General features: G+C 49.3%; 1 protein-coding gene across 1 annotated transcript in view; it reads right to left on the bottom strand.

Moving 5' to 3' along the window:
* LOC135911425 (angiotensin-converting enzyme-like) overlaps nt 1-17,783 on the bottom strand; it is a 73,266-nt gene that overhangs the window by 38,109 nt on the left and 17,374 nt on the right. The window contains exons 3-5 of the mRNA XM_070536900.1: nt 4,598-4,756; nt 3,266-3,374; nt 2,537-2,680 (exon numbers count right to left, since the gene is read on the bottom strand). Coding sequence (XP_070393001.1) covers nt 2,537-2,680; nt 3,266-3,374; nt 4,598-4,756 — 412 coding nt within the window. The remainder of the gene's footprint in view (nt 1-2,536; nt 2,681-3,265; nt 3,375-4,597; nt 4,757-17,783) is intronic.

Below are 17,783 nucleotides of genomic sequence, written 5' to 3'. Positions count from 1 at the left end.
AATCACCAATAAAAAACAAGGTATTTATTTTTCTCAATAAGTGAACTATGAATGCTGATGTCATGCTCAGTGCCTTGACTCAAGGCACTGAGCATGGTTTCAGAAACAGCACGTCATCGAGTGTACTCGCCAAATTGCGAGACCGCTTATACGATAAAACTAGCTTAAACGAGCATAAACGAGCATAAGCGAACGATAATACTTCAGTAACAAAGCGTTGTAGCCGCACAAAACGAAACGATAAGGTCTTCAGCTTGCAAGCCCTGGGTTTTTCTGCGATGCCGATATGCTAGTGCACCGATCAACAGGCTTGGATTAATGGAGCGTTCGACAGGCTACCGCTTGCACTACCCTGCTTGAGATACGCGCTTATGTGGAACTCTTTGATATGCGCTCATTCTGCCGTTGCCTGACGTTGGTCGTTTCGGACTGCCGACTTTCCCCATGAACCGAAAACCGATAAAAAATATTTCGGTTTCACTCGGAAACAAAACAAAATATAACGTCTCGTTTTCGTTCCGTTCGAAAATATCGTCTTTTTTTTTTCGTTTTTCGTAATTCGTATTCGTTACCGTTCCGACACACTACTTTCAAGAGCTTTACTGTCCGATTTAATGCGATAGTCTACTGTTACATGCATCGATAATTCGAGTTTGGCGTGAACTACCGAAAGGTAAGCAAGACGTTTGATGCTAAGAAATGAATGCTTTATAGCTTATACCTTAAAAGAAGCAATTCTTCAAAGAAAGACGAAATACTGTTAGTGTGCAAGTGCTAAGAAAAGTGACTGGTTAACGTTACAACTAAATATATTGAACTAGGTAATTCCTTCAAAGGTAATAAACCTACGTTGTATGCGTATGTGAGAAGTGTTACTTTTTTTTCTTGTGGAACCACTTGAGGTCTTGTAAAATAATTACAGGTTCCCCCGTCCTTGCCCTGATCGGACATACTATTTGGGACAGCAGCTTGCCAGGCAAATATACTTCACCGGTTTCGCCTGGGCGTCGCCTTTACTCAACGCTACGCCCATCAGCCGTGCATACAGCTCAGAACATTTCCCTGTGCCTGAGACTCTGCAACATGTGTTTCGTGAGTGCCCTCTCTACGTGTCACAGCGGAAGAGACTGGCTTCTACGCTGTCAGGCATACAAAGGCAAACGTTCTCAGAAATTACAATTTTGGCCAGAAATGTATGACCACACAGTACCAGCAACAGCTACATGGACTGTTATGAACTATTTGAAGAGCACCCGGCTGTACTGGGCACCTTAAAGGGAGACTAAAGGCAAATATTAAGTTAAGCTGAAGTGATAGATTAGTGCTTATCGCGAACAGAGCCTTAATGATCGAGAAATTGAGGTAAATGCAGGACATGATTAGAGATTTTCTCGGGACATTCGAGTACTTGCCGGGTGTCGAAAGCACTGACCGCCTGACGGGCTCTTCTAATGCCACAAGAACATGCCGCCAACGGTACCCCTGAATGCTTCCTAACCTCTCGCCTCCCCAACGCGCTCTCTTTTTTTTAGGTCTTGGTCTCGCCCTGCCTTTGTTTCTTCTTTTTTTTTCTCTCTGCTTCTCTTTCTTTTCTTTTCTCCCCGCGTTCCCACTCTCCTGCTCTTGTCCCCTCGTCTTGGGAACGAAGCTCACAGACGTCGGACGACAGCGCTCGTTTCCTCTGAAGTCTAGCCCTATAAAACCAGCCGCCAGTGACAACACCCGCACGTGACGTCACTGTAGTAACCCTTCAAAACTAACATGCCGAGAATGACGAGGCCGCCTTTGATGAAGATAGGTCCTCCTATCGAAACGTTGGCCAGCCTTTCTGAGGCACCTTATCCCTGTTTACAGACTTTATACTACAGCGTGCTATTCCATCTGTCATCCCGTTTCTTGATTTTGGACTGTTCATATAATGGCGCTTAGTGGTTTCTAAATCTACATCTTCCTCAGTTATTCCTTCTTCGTTCCGAAGTTGTGGCGGAAAATGCGAAACAGAATGCCAAGTGAAGTCGGGCCCGTTTGTTTCGCATGCGCGACAGCAGCCTTTTTAAAAAGAGTTTTGAAAAATCAACACGACTCGGTGACTTGATGACCGCGAAAAAGCGACAAGGCGAAGGCTTAGCGGTTGGCTGCTGCTGCTAAGAAGCAGGCGTAGCTCCCCCCTCCCCCTCCCCCACTCCAACCCTTTTTATTTGCTTCGCTTCAGTCGTATTTGTTATTTTCGCGTAAGCCGGTGTACAATGATCTAGAAAACAGTGCAGCGCGGATGTTTGCTCATAGTTTTCTTGTGCTAGAATTTGCGGCTTTCAAACATTTCGTGTATGGAAATATAGTGCTGTAAAATGGGTGAGTAATACATCTTGCGATGCGTGTACAAGCGTGCATAATCTCGTTTCATCATGCTGAGCGATTTAAAATAGTTGCGTCAAATTACATATTGGTGCGACTTAGATACCAATTTTTCTCTTCTTAACTCGCGAAGAGTAAGGGGTGCGCCTTATAACCTGGAAAACATGATATATTATCTCACCGTTCAGTCTGGCCGCTTCGTTCAGGAGCTCGACGTAGCGCAGGTAGTTCTGCTTCATGGGCTTCCCCGCAACCTTCCTCCACTCGTTCCATACGTGCAGGAGCTCGTAATAGTTCCGGGAGTCCATGAGGATGTTTTTGATCTCTGATGGCAGATGCGTATGAAAAAGACGCTAATGTCGTCATTTGCAATCACGGGTGCACTTGAACAACCACAAGTAAATCGAGAACGTATCTCTTTATATAGACAGGGTGTCGTAGCCAACATTAGCCAAGCTGTTTAAAAAGAAATATTTTTTAAAACCTTGTGTCAGGCCTCTAACGAGGGAACACCGTAGGTATTATAATTGTGTCTTGGACCGTTAACACACACACACACACACGCACACACACACACACACACGCACACACACGCACGCGCACGCGCACACGCACGCGCACACGCACGCGCACACGCACACGCGCACGCGCACGCGCACGCGCACGCGCACGCGCACACGCACGCGCACGCGCACACGCACACACGCACACGCACACGCACACGCACACACACACACGCGCACACACACACACTCATATATATATATATATATATATATATATATATATATATATATATATATATATATATATATATATATATATATATATGTTTTTTCGATCAGCTTAGCTATTGCTAGCTATCAGACACGGTACTATCAAGCTAACGCAGGTAGATCGACTGCCATACCTGGTTCTAAGGACAAGTTGCATTCATCGGGCCTGTTAGTTTGCCGCACAAAAGGACAAATTTTACTCGAAGCGTGGTTTTCTTGCATTTCCGCAATTATGTTGACAAGCTGCAAAGAAGAAAAAAGCACAAGAACTTCTTTTACGCCGTTACACGACATTCAGAGTCCCCGGTGCATAGAGCCCATTTAAAGTGCATCTAAAAGCTGTCCTCACCGCAGAAAAATGTACACATTTTTTATGTTTTTTATACTTCATTTTTGTATTTCAAGAAGCATTACAAGAAGCATTACACCACATTCTATATCCTAACTGTTAATGTATTGAATGGAAGGAAAATAATCGTTGAAGAAGATTGCTAAAAAAGGGTAAAATGATATCGTGTAATTTCTAAGAAGCGTGGACAATGAGAACATGCAAGTTGCGGTTTTGCTGAAAGAATGGCCGATGGGGGCCGTGCTGCTGTGTGAACGAAGATTCTGCAGGGCGAGAGGCAGCTTTTCGTAATACGCTGTTCACGCGCGCTGTTTGAGAGCGCGAATGAATATAAGCGACACGGAATAGAACAGCATCGAAACAAAGCGCATTCCATAAGAATGGTCGGAGTTTAAATCATCCTTAAAGCAGCGCTGCTCTCAAAGTCTATAAACTTGGTCAACGGGCAACCTGACAGAATTTACTGTCCCCACCGCTGCCGCCTTTAAAATCTTTGCAGTCTGAGTCAGAGAATGTCTGCATACGTGGACGAATGAAACGCGAACGAGAAATTACAAAGCGTAACCCGAACACGATCTAACGCCGATACTTATCAAGGACGACGCTGATGGTACAGTGTGCGGGCAGAAAGTATGTTGATATTGCACGTATCGGCAGGAGATGGTAAGAAGTAGCGCGTTATGCTTAGCTTCAACTTGTTGGTGTTCGAAACGCCGACGAGTGCAGGTATCGCATCATTCGATGTGGTGAATGCGACACGCACTCGACGATACCGTGTGTCAAATTTTTGCCTTTCGATAATGAGTAGCTAGCGAAATATTGACAGATGTTACCAAAAATTTAAAAAAAGAAGTGCTGCGTTCAGTTGAACCTTTGGACGACATTGCTCTGATAGCAAATGCGCAGTCAAAGCTTCACAGCGTGTAGAAAACTTAACGATCAAAGTAAGGAAAACGACGTCGTAAGGAAATAACAACGCTGCTGACCTTTTCTTTCGCATAAATGGAAATTAGTTTATTTGAAGCACGTGCAATTCATAAGCTGACGCAACAGAGTAAGCGAACGAAGGACAACCGTTTCTTTCGGGAATCACAGCATGCAAAGCTGGTTTCGTTACCTCATTTTGCTTGTCATTGCTCAGGACGGCAGTGCCGAGAACGGACAGCTTTTCGAAAATCCTTCTCGTCACCGGATCCTCGAACTTGGTCCACTTGTACTTAGTGACATTTTTCCAGACTTGCAGATCCAGTTTTTGAGCCTCGAGTGTCACTTCCACCTAAAGAGAAAACGGATAATGTGCTAAATGCGAACAGAATGCGCATACACGCACGCGAGCATACACAAATACAAGAACATACTATGTGGTCTGCTTCGACACTCGCAAATATTATGCTTCATAGGCTTCGATACATCCGTTGGTAAAGCAAGAGACCGAGCAAAAGCAATAACAGAGAGACCGGAGAAGTATATTGTTCATACACTCGAATTGTGGACTTCTCGTTCAGTTACGTCGCACTGCCATTATGGGACGCCACTGCGATCTTGAGTATTAACTAGAAATTCCTGTGATGGCGCTAGCCGTGATGTGATCCAATGTGGTCAATTAATTGGCGAACTTAATCGGTGAATCGCAGGGAAAAGTGTTGGAAGAATTAAAGACAGTTGCTATTACAAGAATGCGTCTGGCACGCTTTGGGAGGTGGTTATTTGTGGCTGAAATGTTGAACTATGCGTTACGGGTAAACGCTGGCCTTACCACCGTGCCTTACCTGCACGCTGGACCCAACCGTAAGGTCCCTAGATTATCCGAACGCTATGCTGACTGCAGCTTCCTCAAGGACGAATACGGAATCCCGGGCAGCACCTTAGATCATTTTTTTGCGACTACAGGCCAGCGTCTCAACGACAGCATCTCAGAAACGCTAGCTGCCACGAGAGAAGAATGCGAGAGCACCCCCCTCCCCCCTGCCCCCCACTGTGCTTATACCACCTGTATTATACCGCTGTGTTGGACTGCAGTATTTTCTAAGGAACATCAAGCCCCACCAATACATCTTGTTGCGTTTCGCCTACGACGCACGGTATAGCCGGCGCGGATGCAACGGACGCCGGGGCTTCGTTCAAAGCGGCGGACATTTTGGCCCATTCGGAGCTGCCGCAACGCCTCCCCGCCAAGCGCGTCCAGGCATGTTTCAGTGCCACGTGTCTTCGTGTGTGTGTGTGTGCCCACGCTTGTCAAAGCGCGGCAGCCGGGGAGAGGAGCTCCCCAAGTGTGAAGCGAGGTCTGACCGGCGCCGGCCCGGCTGATGCGTCACTACACTCGTCTCAAGTTTCTCAACATGCCTCTCAGCTCGTCTGTGCCTCGCTTTCACGTGACCTCGTCCCGTGACGTTCCTTCTTGCCCTCAACTCCAGGAGTATAAAAGCAGCTGCCCCCGGACGCCAGGAGAGAGGCTCCGATTTCTTCTGTTGAGTAACGTGCTCTCCCGTCTCTCCACTTCGGTCGACCTGACCGGCCGCTCTTTTGCGATGCTAGAATAAACAAGTTGTTCTGTTAGCAGTCGACTCATGCTTTGCCAGGACCTTCGGATGCTTCCAGTTGTGCCCCAGGCCGCCAGGCCAACGCTACCCTTGGGGCTTGCGACCCAGTTGCAATAACTGGCGTCAGCGCTGAGATTACAATAACTGATGCCAGCGTAGGGATCGCGACAACGGAGGCCAGCAGCGAAGATATGCGGTTGACTGTATGCTGAGCAGCACAACGACCATCCGGGAGCAGTGCAACGAGCCCTGTGTGATGACTGGTTGCCTGCAGCGGAACGACTGCGCTGAATTCTTGGCTGCGAGGTTTGGTGAGTGAGGGACTTTCTTCTACTGAGTTTTGCCAGGCTTTTGTTAGTGTCAGAAACAGAGCTGGTAATTGTGGTTGTCGCTGCTGCCGGGTTAGTTTGCGGCAAGACAATAGTAGGCAGTAGAGAAAGCAGCATTCAGAGCAGCCATGGATTTGAAGTCGTTGCGCAAACCGAAATTGCTGGAGCTTGCAAGAGAGTTGGGTCTGGATGTCTCAGACAAACTCAGAAAACCAGAACTGCTAAGGGCTATTCTTGGGTTAGAAGCTGAGGATGACGAGCTGTCGGAATGCCTTGAGACCATTGAGGAGAGGGCAAAAAGACAGGAGCGCGAACGTAAAGAAAAAAAAGAGAAAGATGAGCGTGAACGTAAAGAACAAATAGAGCGAGAGCAACAAGAGAAAGAAAGAGAGCGCGACCGTCAAAACGCTTTGGAAATGAAGCGTCTCGAGTTAGAGATGGAACGCGCTCCTAATGGAAGTCAGGCACACGGTGCAGGAGAACGAGTATTGTTCAAAATGACTGACGTAATGCGGCCGTTTAAGCTTGGAGAGGACATTGGTTTGTTCCTGGTTAACTTTGAGCGAACGTGCGAGAAGCAGGGGTTCTCTCGGGAAACGTGGCCACAGCGCTTGCTCACTTTGTCACCCGGCGAGGCGGCCGACGTAGTCGCTCGCTTGAATAGAGAGGAGGCAGAGGATTTCGACAAAGTGAAATTGAGTCTGCTAAAAAAGTACAGGCTGTCAGCGGAGGCGTTCCGTCGGAAGTTTCGGGAAAATGAGAAAGGTAAAAGTGAGTCATATACAGAGTTTGCCTACAGGGTTATGTCAAACATGCAGGAGTGGCTCAAAGAAGAGAAAGCGTTTGGTGACTACGAGAAAGTTCTGCACTGTTTCGGGCTGGAACAGTTTTATAGTCGGTTACCTGAGAACGTGCGGTACTGGGTCTTGGATAGGCCAGACGTTAGTACGGTGGCTAGAGCCGCTGAGCTAGCCGAAGAGTTTGTGACGCGTCGGGCTCGCGGAGCTAAGGACGGTCAAGAGGGTGAATTTGGCTCCCAGTTTGAGAGGCCGAAGTTCACACCCATGAGAGCAAGGGGGAACACACGTAGTGCGGATGCGAGTGAAAGCAGTCCGACCGAACCTAAAGAGACGGCGGCAGCCGAAGCCGAACGCAGAAAGCGGTTCGAGACGAGGCAAGCGCGCGTGTGTTATACGTGTCAGAAGCCGGGTCACTTTTCGGCGCAGTGTCCGGAAACAAAAACAAAAGTCGTGTTTTTGTCATTATGCAGCACTGACGAGAACATGAAGCTTCTCGAGCCTTACATGCGAGACCTCCTCGTGAACGAGAAAGAGTGCCGAGTGCTTCGCGATTCCGCAGCTACAATGGATGTAGTTCACCCCTCTTACGTAAAACCCGATATGTTCACGGGCGAGTGCGCATGGATCAAGCAAGCCGTGGAAGCTCATAGCGTGTGTCTGCCCGTAGCAAAAGTGCTCATTGAAGTACCTTTCGGAGAGCTTGAGACGGAGGCCGCAGTGTCATCTATGCTGCCCCCCCCCCCCCCCCCAGTACTCGTACCTATTTACGAACAGGTCCGATCACCTCCTGCGCGAGAAGGGGCTTTTGTTTGGTGAGGCTAGCGTTCAGGCCTTAACCAGATCGAAGGTTCGGGAGCTCGCTGCAAAGGCGGTAGCTGCGGGGCCGACGTTGTCGAACGATGAGAAAGGGTCAGAGGCGCAGCAAGCTGATATTAAGAGCACGTCCACACTGAATAAAATTGAGCCTGTAGCGTTGAAGGCACCAGATACTGGAGAGGAAATGCCCGATGCGGGAAAGTTAGAAGAGCTATCTGCAGATTCGCTCATCGCGCCTACGTGAGACGGACCTTATAGGTTGCTAAAAGTCAGCCGGGCGGCTTTGATAGCCGAGCAAAAGAAGGATGGCAGCCTAGAAAACATACGCTGCATTGTCAAGGAAGGTATCGCCAAGAAAAATCCTCGCTTTGTGGAAAGAGGTGGGGTCCTGTACCGGAAGTATCTAGACCGCAGGGGAGTGGAGTTCGATCAGCTGATCGTGCCTCTGTGCTACCGTCAGGATCTGTTGCGCTTGTCGCATGGGGGTTCGTGGTCCGGACAGCTAGGAGTTAAGAAAACTAAGGACCGTCTCTTGCAAGAGTACTATTGGCCAGGGTGTTTTCGGGACGCAGACCACTTTGTGAGGACATGTGACACCTGTCAGCGGGTGGGCAAACCAGGGGACAAATCGAGGGCGCCGTTGAAGTTGGTACCTATCATTACGGAGCCTTTTAGACGGCTCGTTATTGATACAGTGGGACCTCTGCCGGTAGCAGCCACGGGGTACAAACACATTTTGACTGTGATCTGCCCAGCGACAAAGTTCCCTGAAGCAGTGCCGCTTAAAGAACTCAGCTCAGTTGAGATAGTCAACGCGCTAGTGTCCATATTTGCGCGAGTTGGTTTTCCTGCGGAAATACAATCAGATCAGGGCACAGTGTTCACTAGCGCTTTGACGACAACTTTTCTCGAAAGGTGTGGGGTAGAGCTGTTACACAGCTCAGTGTACCACCCACAGTCGAATTCCGTTGAGAAGCTCCACACCGTCATGAAGCGCGTGTTGAGAGCATTGTGGTTTGAACAACAAACTGACTGGGAGCTGTGTCTGCCTGGGGTGATGTTTGCATTGAGGACCGCGCCGCATGCGGCTACGGGGTTTTCGCCAGCTGAGCTCGTGTGCGGTCGCTCGCTGCGATCTCCGCTTCGCATGCTTCGAGACGGATCACTGCCCTCTCCAATGGCTGCAGACCATCTCTTTCACAAATGGCCGCCTCCTGCGCTGGAGCCTCGCTAGGCAACAATATTCCTTTGAGGTGCGTTACAAAAAGGGGAGTCTCAACGGTAACGCCGATGGCTTAAGTTGAAGCCCCTAACGTGCGAATCAGCCTCAAAATTGTTTGTTACTTATGTTTTTCTTCCTGAGGCAGGATTTTTAACATATTGCTTTTGTGTAGTGTTTCAAAGTGATGATGTGCTTTCTAGTGCAATTTTCCGATTTGTGGACGCGTTCTGGATGCTGCTAGACTACTGTAAGGAACTAAGCAGTAGCAAAAAAGGGGAAAGAGCCTGGCATGGCTTAGTGAGGGTTGTTTCGTGCTTGCTGACTGAGCGGCTGAGTTTCGGCGCAGTTCTAACGCTTGCTGGGAACGAGAACAAAATTGGCAACTCTCCCGAAGTCACTTTGCAGTGTCCTGTGTGAACCTGAACGTGAGAACGAGGCCTTCTCTGTGCGCTGCGCTCAAGAAACGCCGAGGGACGACCGACTTCGGTTATGAGCATCATCGAGCGACATCCCTCCGGACAGCGGATGCAGTCCCCTGACCATCGGGATCTCCTTCCCCCGGCGGGGCGGTCTGTTACGTTTCGCCTACGACGCGCGGTATAGCCGGCGCGGATGCAACGGACGCCGGGGCTTCGTTCAAAGCGGCGGACATTTTGGCCCGTTCGGAGCTGCCGCAAAGCCTCCCCGCCAAGCGCGTCGAGGGGTGTTTCAGTGCCACGTGTCTTCGTGTGTGCGTGTGTGTGTGTGCCCACGCTTGTCAAAGCGCGGCAGCCGGGGAGAGGAGCTCCCCAAGTGTGAAGCGAGGTCTGACCGGCGCCGGCCCGGCTGATGCGTCACTACACTCGTCTCAAGTTTCTCAACATGCCTCTCAGCTCGTCTGTGCCTCGCTTTCACGTGACCTCGTCCCGTGACGTTCCTTCTTGCCCTCAACTCCAGGAGTATAAAAGCAGCTGCCCCCGGACGCCAGGAGAGAGGCTCCGATTTCTTCTGTTGAGTAACGTGCTCTCCCGTCTCTCCACTTCGGTCGACCTGACCGGCCGCTCTTTTGCGATGCTAGAATAAACAAGTTGTTCTGTTAGCAGTCGACTCATGCTTTGCCAGGACCTTCGGATGCTTCCAGTTGTGCCCCAGGCCGCCAGGCCAACGCTACCCTTGGGGCTTGCGACCCAGTTGCAATAACGGGCGTCAGCGCTGAGATTGCAATAATCTAGAGATTGCCGGGCAACCTATAAAGCGCGTCCCGACCGCACGCTTACTAGGTATGCACGTCCAGGAGAACAACGGCATAAAGGTAGCCTCAGAGAAATTAAATCACGTTAAAAGAAGTACCGCATCACTCATCGCCAGAGTAGCGCGCAGCAAAGATGGTTTCACAGAGAACGAAACCTTAAGAGTGGTACAAGCCCTCGTCATCAGCCGTGTCACGTAAGCACTCCCGTATCAAGTCAAGCGCAAAAGCGAGACAGAGCGCATGGACACTCTTATAAGAACGGCGTACAAAACGGCCTTACAGCTACCGTAAAGCACGAGCAGAAATAAATTACTAGCGCTAGGCGTATAAAACACCTTTGAGGAGCTAGCAAGTGCCACGCTCATAGCGCAGAGGGAGTGCCTCAACAAGACTCAACAGGAAAGACACCTTTTTCAACGGCTAGGGTACCCGCTGATGCCTCAGTACTGCAAAGAAGAAAAACATCTCTTGCCTAACCACATTAGAGAGAACATTGTAGTAGACCCTATCCCCAAGAACATACACCCCACCCACAATCAAGAGCGAAGAGCAGTGCGTGCCCGCATGTTGCACAAACGCTGTTTCAGAGACCCAGATACATACTACACGGACGCTAGCCCGCATCCCTGGTCGCCACGTTGCGGGCCCAAATACACACTCGCCGTTGTCAATCAGGGGAACCTTGTAGCCTGTGCCTCCATCCGCGCCACATGCAGCGCAGCAGCAGAAACAGCAGCGATCGCTCTCGCACTTCGCGACGCCGAGAGCAAGGGAAGGTCCGCCCGCCTCCTTACAGACTCACAAGCGGCGTGTCGTTTATACATGAATGTAACACTCCCTACACTAGCCATTCGAATCCTGGGTCGCTCACTAGAGTGGACCCACGGTATCGTCTGGTGCCCCGGACACGAAGGCCTGCGGGGCAACGAAGAGGCGGACTGCGCAGCTCGAGGTCTCACTAGCCGAGCGGCAGACCACACCGTTCTTCAGCCCTCGACAGACCGACGAGCGACCCACGAGTTATTAACGCAAGTCAACAAATACTACAGGACCAACGTCTCGGAAGAACACAATACGCTCCCCCACACAAAGCTCTCAATAAACTCCAGGCAAGGGACTGGCGCCGCCTGCAAACTAACAAATACCCACACTTGTCTCGTCTACACGCAATCTCCCCAGACAGTTATACGTCCCGGACATGTCTCTGGTGTAGCAAGCACACAGTGACACTCGCGCACATAACACACGAATGCACCGACCGTCCGGGCGACGCAATTTCGCCACGAGCCACAACACACACTCTCACTACGTGGTCTTGGGAGGCGAGAGTCTCCGAACTGGACTTGGAAAGCCAACTGGCGACCTTCGACCAGACCCGGTGAGCCGCGACCGCCAGTGGAGCCCTGTCAGGGGGAATCACCCAGGAACAAACCGCGCAACGGTTTCTGCAATAATAATTAAAGTTCCTCCTCCTCCTCCTCCTCCTCCTCTGGATAGGTCCGCAAACGTGGTTAGACACAAGAAACCTCGGTTAGTTCCCAAAGAAAGCTACACGCTTTAAGAACAAAATTGAAAACTAATAGAATTTCACTTACGGGAACACTTTCATTCGCTTTGCAATTACGCTTCAAAAAAAAAAATGAATTGGTGGACGGGTGGTGATGGAAGAGTCTGCTGGTCGGCGTCCGGCATGATAGAGGGTAGCGTCCGAGAACGGAGTTCCAGGATCGTGGAGTGGAACGTTATCCCGCACCTCCACCACTTATAAAGGACATTTATTGAGGTTCATAGCGACAGCCAGTTCTACGATGCACCCAGCACAGTCCCCTAGCCTAGCTCGAGCTTCTGTTGCGCGCTTGATGCTGCGCTCACGTTCGTTACAATATATATATATATATATATATATATATATATATATATATATATATATATATATATATATATATATATTAACGAACCATCTGAAATACATTTCAGATGGTTGGTTTCGAACTCGGTTTCCGTAGCCTTTATGCTCTGATCGTAAGGTCTGATTGAAATAGCCGTCAAACGCCCTGTCCCGTCAATGTCACGGCACCGGCGTCCGCCATGAGACAGCATCGTCCTCGCTGCTTTCTCCTCGAAACATGCACGCAGGTGACGTAAGAGCACCGGAAGATGACGAGGGAACGATGACGAAGACATTGCAACGAAGGAATATGTAGACGACGGAATGACGATGACTGCATAATGATGAAGGCTTCGTAACGATGCTATGGTGACGGTAGATTGGTTACGATGGCATTATGGCGATGGAATGGCGACGATGAATTACCCACGACGGCATAATGACGAAAGCACAGCGACGCTGTGGCGATGGTGAAGGATTGACCGCGATGCAGTGACAAAAACTGCGTTATGACGAAAGCGTGAAGACGATGGATGACGGTGAAGGAATGACGACGCTGGAGCACGCTAGTAAATGTTACAGAAGAACGTTAGCCATTACGACGACAGCTCACTCAAGAATGTAAAAAAAATATAAATGATTACAGGGACCAATTACGGCCCCACGAAAGTATTGAGTAATTAGTAAAAAATAACTTATTCGTTTCACGTTCTTTTCCACCAACCTTTAATGCATTGCAACAACACAGGAAATAAAACAAGTTGGCCGGCCTCTCTCAGTGCGTCTTAATTCTGCAGCTCTAAACGCATTATTTATCTTCGTTAACGACTGCTGTTCAAAATTGTCGCCAGTCATACATCTTCCCTGGCTTTCATGGAAACACACCGGCAACAGCATTGAAAACTCTTCCGACATGCGCGCTGGAAGGAAGGGTGGTGTCTTAACGCAGAGGCACCCGCCGTGGTTGCTCAGTGGCTATGGTGTTGGGCTGCTGAGCACGAGGTCGCGGGATCGAATCCCGGCCACGGCGGCCGCATTTCGATGGGGGCGAAATGCGAAAACACCCGTGTGCTTAGATTTAGGTGCACGTTAAAGAACCCCAGGTGGTCAAAATTTCCGGAGTCCTCCACTACGGCGTGCCTCATAATCAGAAAGTGGTTTTGGCACGTAAAACCCCAAATATTATTATTAACGCAGAGGAGCAACTTGTAACAAACGCCGTGATGCTCGCATCTAGCTGGGTCATCTGCAAAGAACAGCGGTTCATTGTTGCTGGGGCTCGGAGAATGCGCTTCTGGCAGAGCCAATTGTCTGTATGTGCTTTTCTGGCATCAAATTCCGAAGTGGCCATAGCCATCGAACCATAGTATCGGCGGTTCACATTGTGGGTCAGCAAATGGTATATTGTTAAGCTGATGAACGAAATACTGAGCTTTCGCGTTTACCTATCTGGACGTGCGCGTCCTCGAGGTTTTGCTGCGTGCCACATCCGCGCTCATTCTAGTGCGCGCAATTATGCGCAATTAATTATGCGCAATCGTAACGTATAAGCCTGCGCCAGAGTGACGACGACGAAACGATGAAATCGGCATAGCGACAAAGCAATGACGACTGTGGAGAGAGCACGGCGAAGTGACAATGATGCGTAACAACGACGTCATGACGATGGCGGCCTAATGACGAATGCATGACGGCGATAGAGCGATAACAACGCAGGGACGACGACGGAACGATGACAATGGCATGGCAATGGATGAATGACGGCAGAGAATCATGACGACGGGAGCGAAGGCAGCGATACGACGACGAAGGAACGACGACGATGGCGTGTCAACAAAGGCGCGTTTGTGCTAGCGCTCACGTCTACGCTCACGTAGATCACCTATCGCTCAAGGTATGCGCCGTGGTTGCTCAGTGGCTATGGTGTTGGGCTGCTGAGCACGAGGTCGCGGGATCGAATCCCGGCCACGGCGGCCGCATTTCGAGGGGGGCGAAATGCGAAAACACCCGTGTGCTTAGATTTAGGTGCACTTTAAAGAACCCCAGGTGGTCAAAATTTCCGGAGTCCTCCACTACGGCGTGCCTCATAATCAGAAAGTGGTTTTGGCACGTAAAACCCCAAATATTATTATCGCTCAAGGTCTGGTTAATCGACTCAAGGCGTTGGTTACGACTGTATAAAGTTCAGGTTCACGGCAATTTGCTTAGCTGGCATATATCGACAGCGTTTCAGCGCTTCTTGCAAAGAAGTTCCGAGTCCGATTAGGGCAACTTGCTGATAATGCCACTCTGAAGCTGTACACTTGCTTTACTTCGAAGGTGGCATCTTGTGGGAGGATGGAATCACGTTTTTTTTTAAAGCGAATAACTTTATTTGGCTTTTTCGCTGGTTTCCACCATGGCCGGTCGCAAGTTGGACTTTCAGCGTCGATAAGCGGCGCCTATTGCAAAGGCCGCTCGCCTAACACAGTAGCAGACATCGCTGGGCAGTATCGAAGATACGTGTATCTTAGATACCATCTTAGATACTCTTCGGATATCTTGTAAGTGTATCATGATACGTCTGGCAAGACGTCTATGAAGACGTGTATCTGTATTTCCGATACATGAAATAACTTATCGTGTACCTTGACACATAAGATACTGCTATCGCAGCGTCACCGTGCGAAACTATAAATCTTGGCTGTACGCCGGCGCTGAAACTGATACTGCTGCCACTAAGCTACCTGAATAAAACTGGCTGTGGCTTAGCTAAGGTTAAGCCCAGGATGCGAAGCATACTAGCCTTTATTTTAACGCGACAGCGTTAAGGAGTTCGTGTCGCAGAAAAGCCGGTGTCGTCGGCGTCGGCTCAGGCGTGCGGCGCTTGCTCAGGCGCACATTTCGTTGTCGCGCCGAACGCTGCGTTGCTCGACGCTCACCGCGTCCGATGCGGGGCGCGTAGTCGCTGCGCCGTAGCAAAGCCACCTAGAAAGTCTCCGTAGCACGCCGCAACCTTCGCTTCTCATTCCAACGAGCAGCTCTGTCTACAGGAGGCATCTCACCTCGTGAGTGTCTAGCAGAGGCAAGCGCAGCTGCTTTTATACCGCCGCGACGCCGCGAGCGACGGCGCGAGTTGGAGCCCCGTTTCTCCTCTGTCGTGACGTCACGGTGTCACGAGGTATTGAAGTGACACCGCCGCGCCTGAGGAGCTGGGTTGAGCTCTAGTAATATGCTTTGCGTAAAAACTAAAGGCAGCAACATTCCTTTATGTTTCTGTCAGAGGCCACGAGCGAGGACAGGCGATGAGTTCTGCGCCCGTAGCGTTTGCTACAATAATTACTAGAGGCAACTCTGGCGCTGAAATCCTTGGGCCGCCATGGGATATGACGGGAAGTACATGGATTCATCTGGTCTTCGTGCTTGTGGATTCAGACGTTCTTGTGGATTACTTTATTACGCTTTTTTCGCCTTCGTTGTCGTAAATTTCGGAGCAATCTATACTTTTCTAAGTGCAGAAGACGCTGCGAACACGCACAATCGCTATTAATACCAACGGTTCAGCTGGTCCAGGTGGCCAAATCGGAACGCGCCAAGCGTCTCAAGGCACTGGCTTGCCCGCGATAAATTCGCAAAGGCGTTACATGTCGCTTATTGATGCATACGTCCGTGGCGTAATGGTTTTAATATCGGGCGTCTGTGCTACGCGTCCTGTGTTCGAATCCTGCCGTCGGACAATTTTAATAACGTGTATTGAATTATTGATTAGGCAGTGCACCGTTGAAAATGACTAGTTTACAGAGTCACGAGGCCGTTTCAAGCCAGAAGGACGACGTTTGGGCAAATCCATGCACTTCCCATAATTCCCATGTTGGCTCAACCGCTGTCATTGCAGCTCCCGTAGACACTAGCCCCTCTCTAGCGGTTATCGTATGAAACTAAGTTCACGAGGGTTGCAATGAGGGCTTGCGCTGCCGTGTACACCCCTTGAAGAAACTCTAAGGTGTGCACGCTGTCGGTGAAGCAGAGTCACGTGGGGGCGCCCGCATTGTCACCGACAAAAACAAGCGTGCGAACGTCTTCGTGCAGCCGACCTTTTGTTGTCTTGATTTTTTGTTTTCAGTCGCGTCGGTGTCGTGGCACTCGCTCGTAGTCACCGTACTGGGCTGAGTGTGTCGATGCGTGCGGCGTCGTTCGCTCTAATTTTGATGCCGCTATAGTGATGTTGGGGAGAAAAATGTAATAATGTGGGCGTGTCTGGAGCATACAGTAGCAAAAATTCTGCTTACGCCTTAGTAAAACAGCGAAATTGAGTTCGCATTATAATAATGAAAATAACAAGAAAACATGTGCAATATTGTTACGGTTAATGTTAAGCCGGCTTTATTTAAGGGACGAGATTGGGACGTCCCAAGATTCCCAGATTCCCAGGATTTAAGGGACGTCCTAAGATTCGCCGACGTGGTGTACCCCGCACCTCCACCACAAAACTGTTACGGTTAATGTTAAGCCGGCTTTATCCGAGGGACGAGATCGATGGTGAAGTCAATTGATGGCGCCCCGAGACTGCACCAGCTAACGTCTTCTTCCTCTTCTCCTCGCCTGGCTCATGCCGTAGCAATATGTTAGGAAGGCGATTCGAGAAACGTGATAATACAAAATACTGCGTTTTTCTCTTGAACGTCCAAACGAGCCGTTTAATCTATTTTCCACAGGCACTGAATTTTCTATTATCTGACCTTAACAGGTAAGTTGACAATATTTCATGCTTAAATGTCATAGCTGTTAGTGGGGCCGCCTGTTTCGTGTTTCTATGTATTCACTGTAACTGTGTGATACGGAACGTACTTTCTACTTAGATATATTTTTTTTCTCCCATAAATTAGAAAAGCGACAAGAAAAAACCACTGGCAGCGCAGAGTATAAAGAGTTTTTACGTTAAGCAGCTAAAGCGACCACAATAAATTGTTTTGGAAGGAAAACATTATACTTTAGGCAAGAAAGACAAAAAATTTGAGTTACAAACAGGCATTTCACGAAACAAGGTTGGTTGTAGTTAAGAAATGTCCATGCAAACATTTTTGTGCAGACGCGTTTGTTGCTTCATCATACATATGTATAACAAGAAATTTGCAAATGTATGGGAGCATCTTAAATGGAAAGTATCGTGTCAGATACAATAACCGCTGTAGTATCTTGTACTTGTATCTCAAACACTTGTGCGAGTATCTTGTATCGTATCATGATAAAATTGCAAAGTATCTTTGCCCAGCCCTGGCTCCAGGGCACGTTCGAAGTTCGAACGGAACACGTTTTACAGCGAAGCTGTTTATGCTGACCCTATACCATCGTTGTCGAACTTCGCTACAAATGGGGCCACGTTACCTAGCGGGAGAGGAAAAGAAGAGCTCAACAGTGGTAAAGGGGTTGGAGTGACCTCTTTCCCTCTGTGGGAATGCTATCTCATATGGTTGTCACACGGTGCGTTTTCAGCGCTT

This window comes from Dermacentor albipictus, chromosome 4 (genome assembly GCF_038994185.2).
Source record: "Dermacentor albipictus isolate Rhodes 1998 colony chromosome 4, USDA_Dalb.pri_finalv2, whole genome shotgun sequence".
NCBI lineage: Eukaryota > Metazoa > Arthropoda > Arachnida > Ixodida > Ixodidae > Dermacentor > Dermacentor albipictus.
This window is presented reverse-complemented; position numbering and strand designations above follow the sequence as displayed.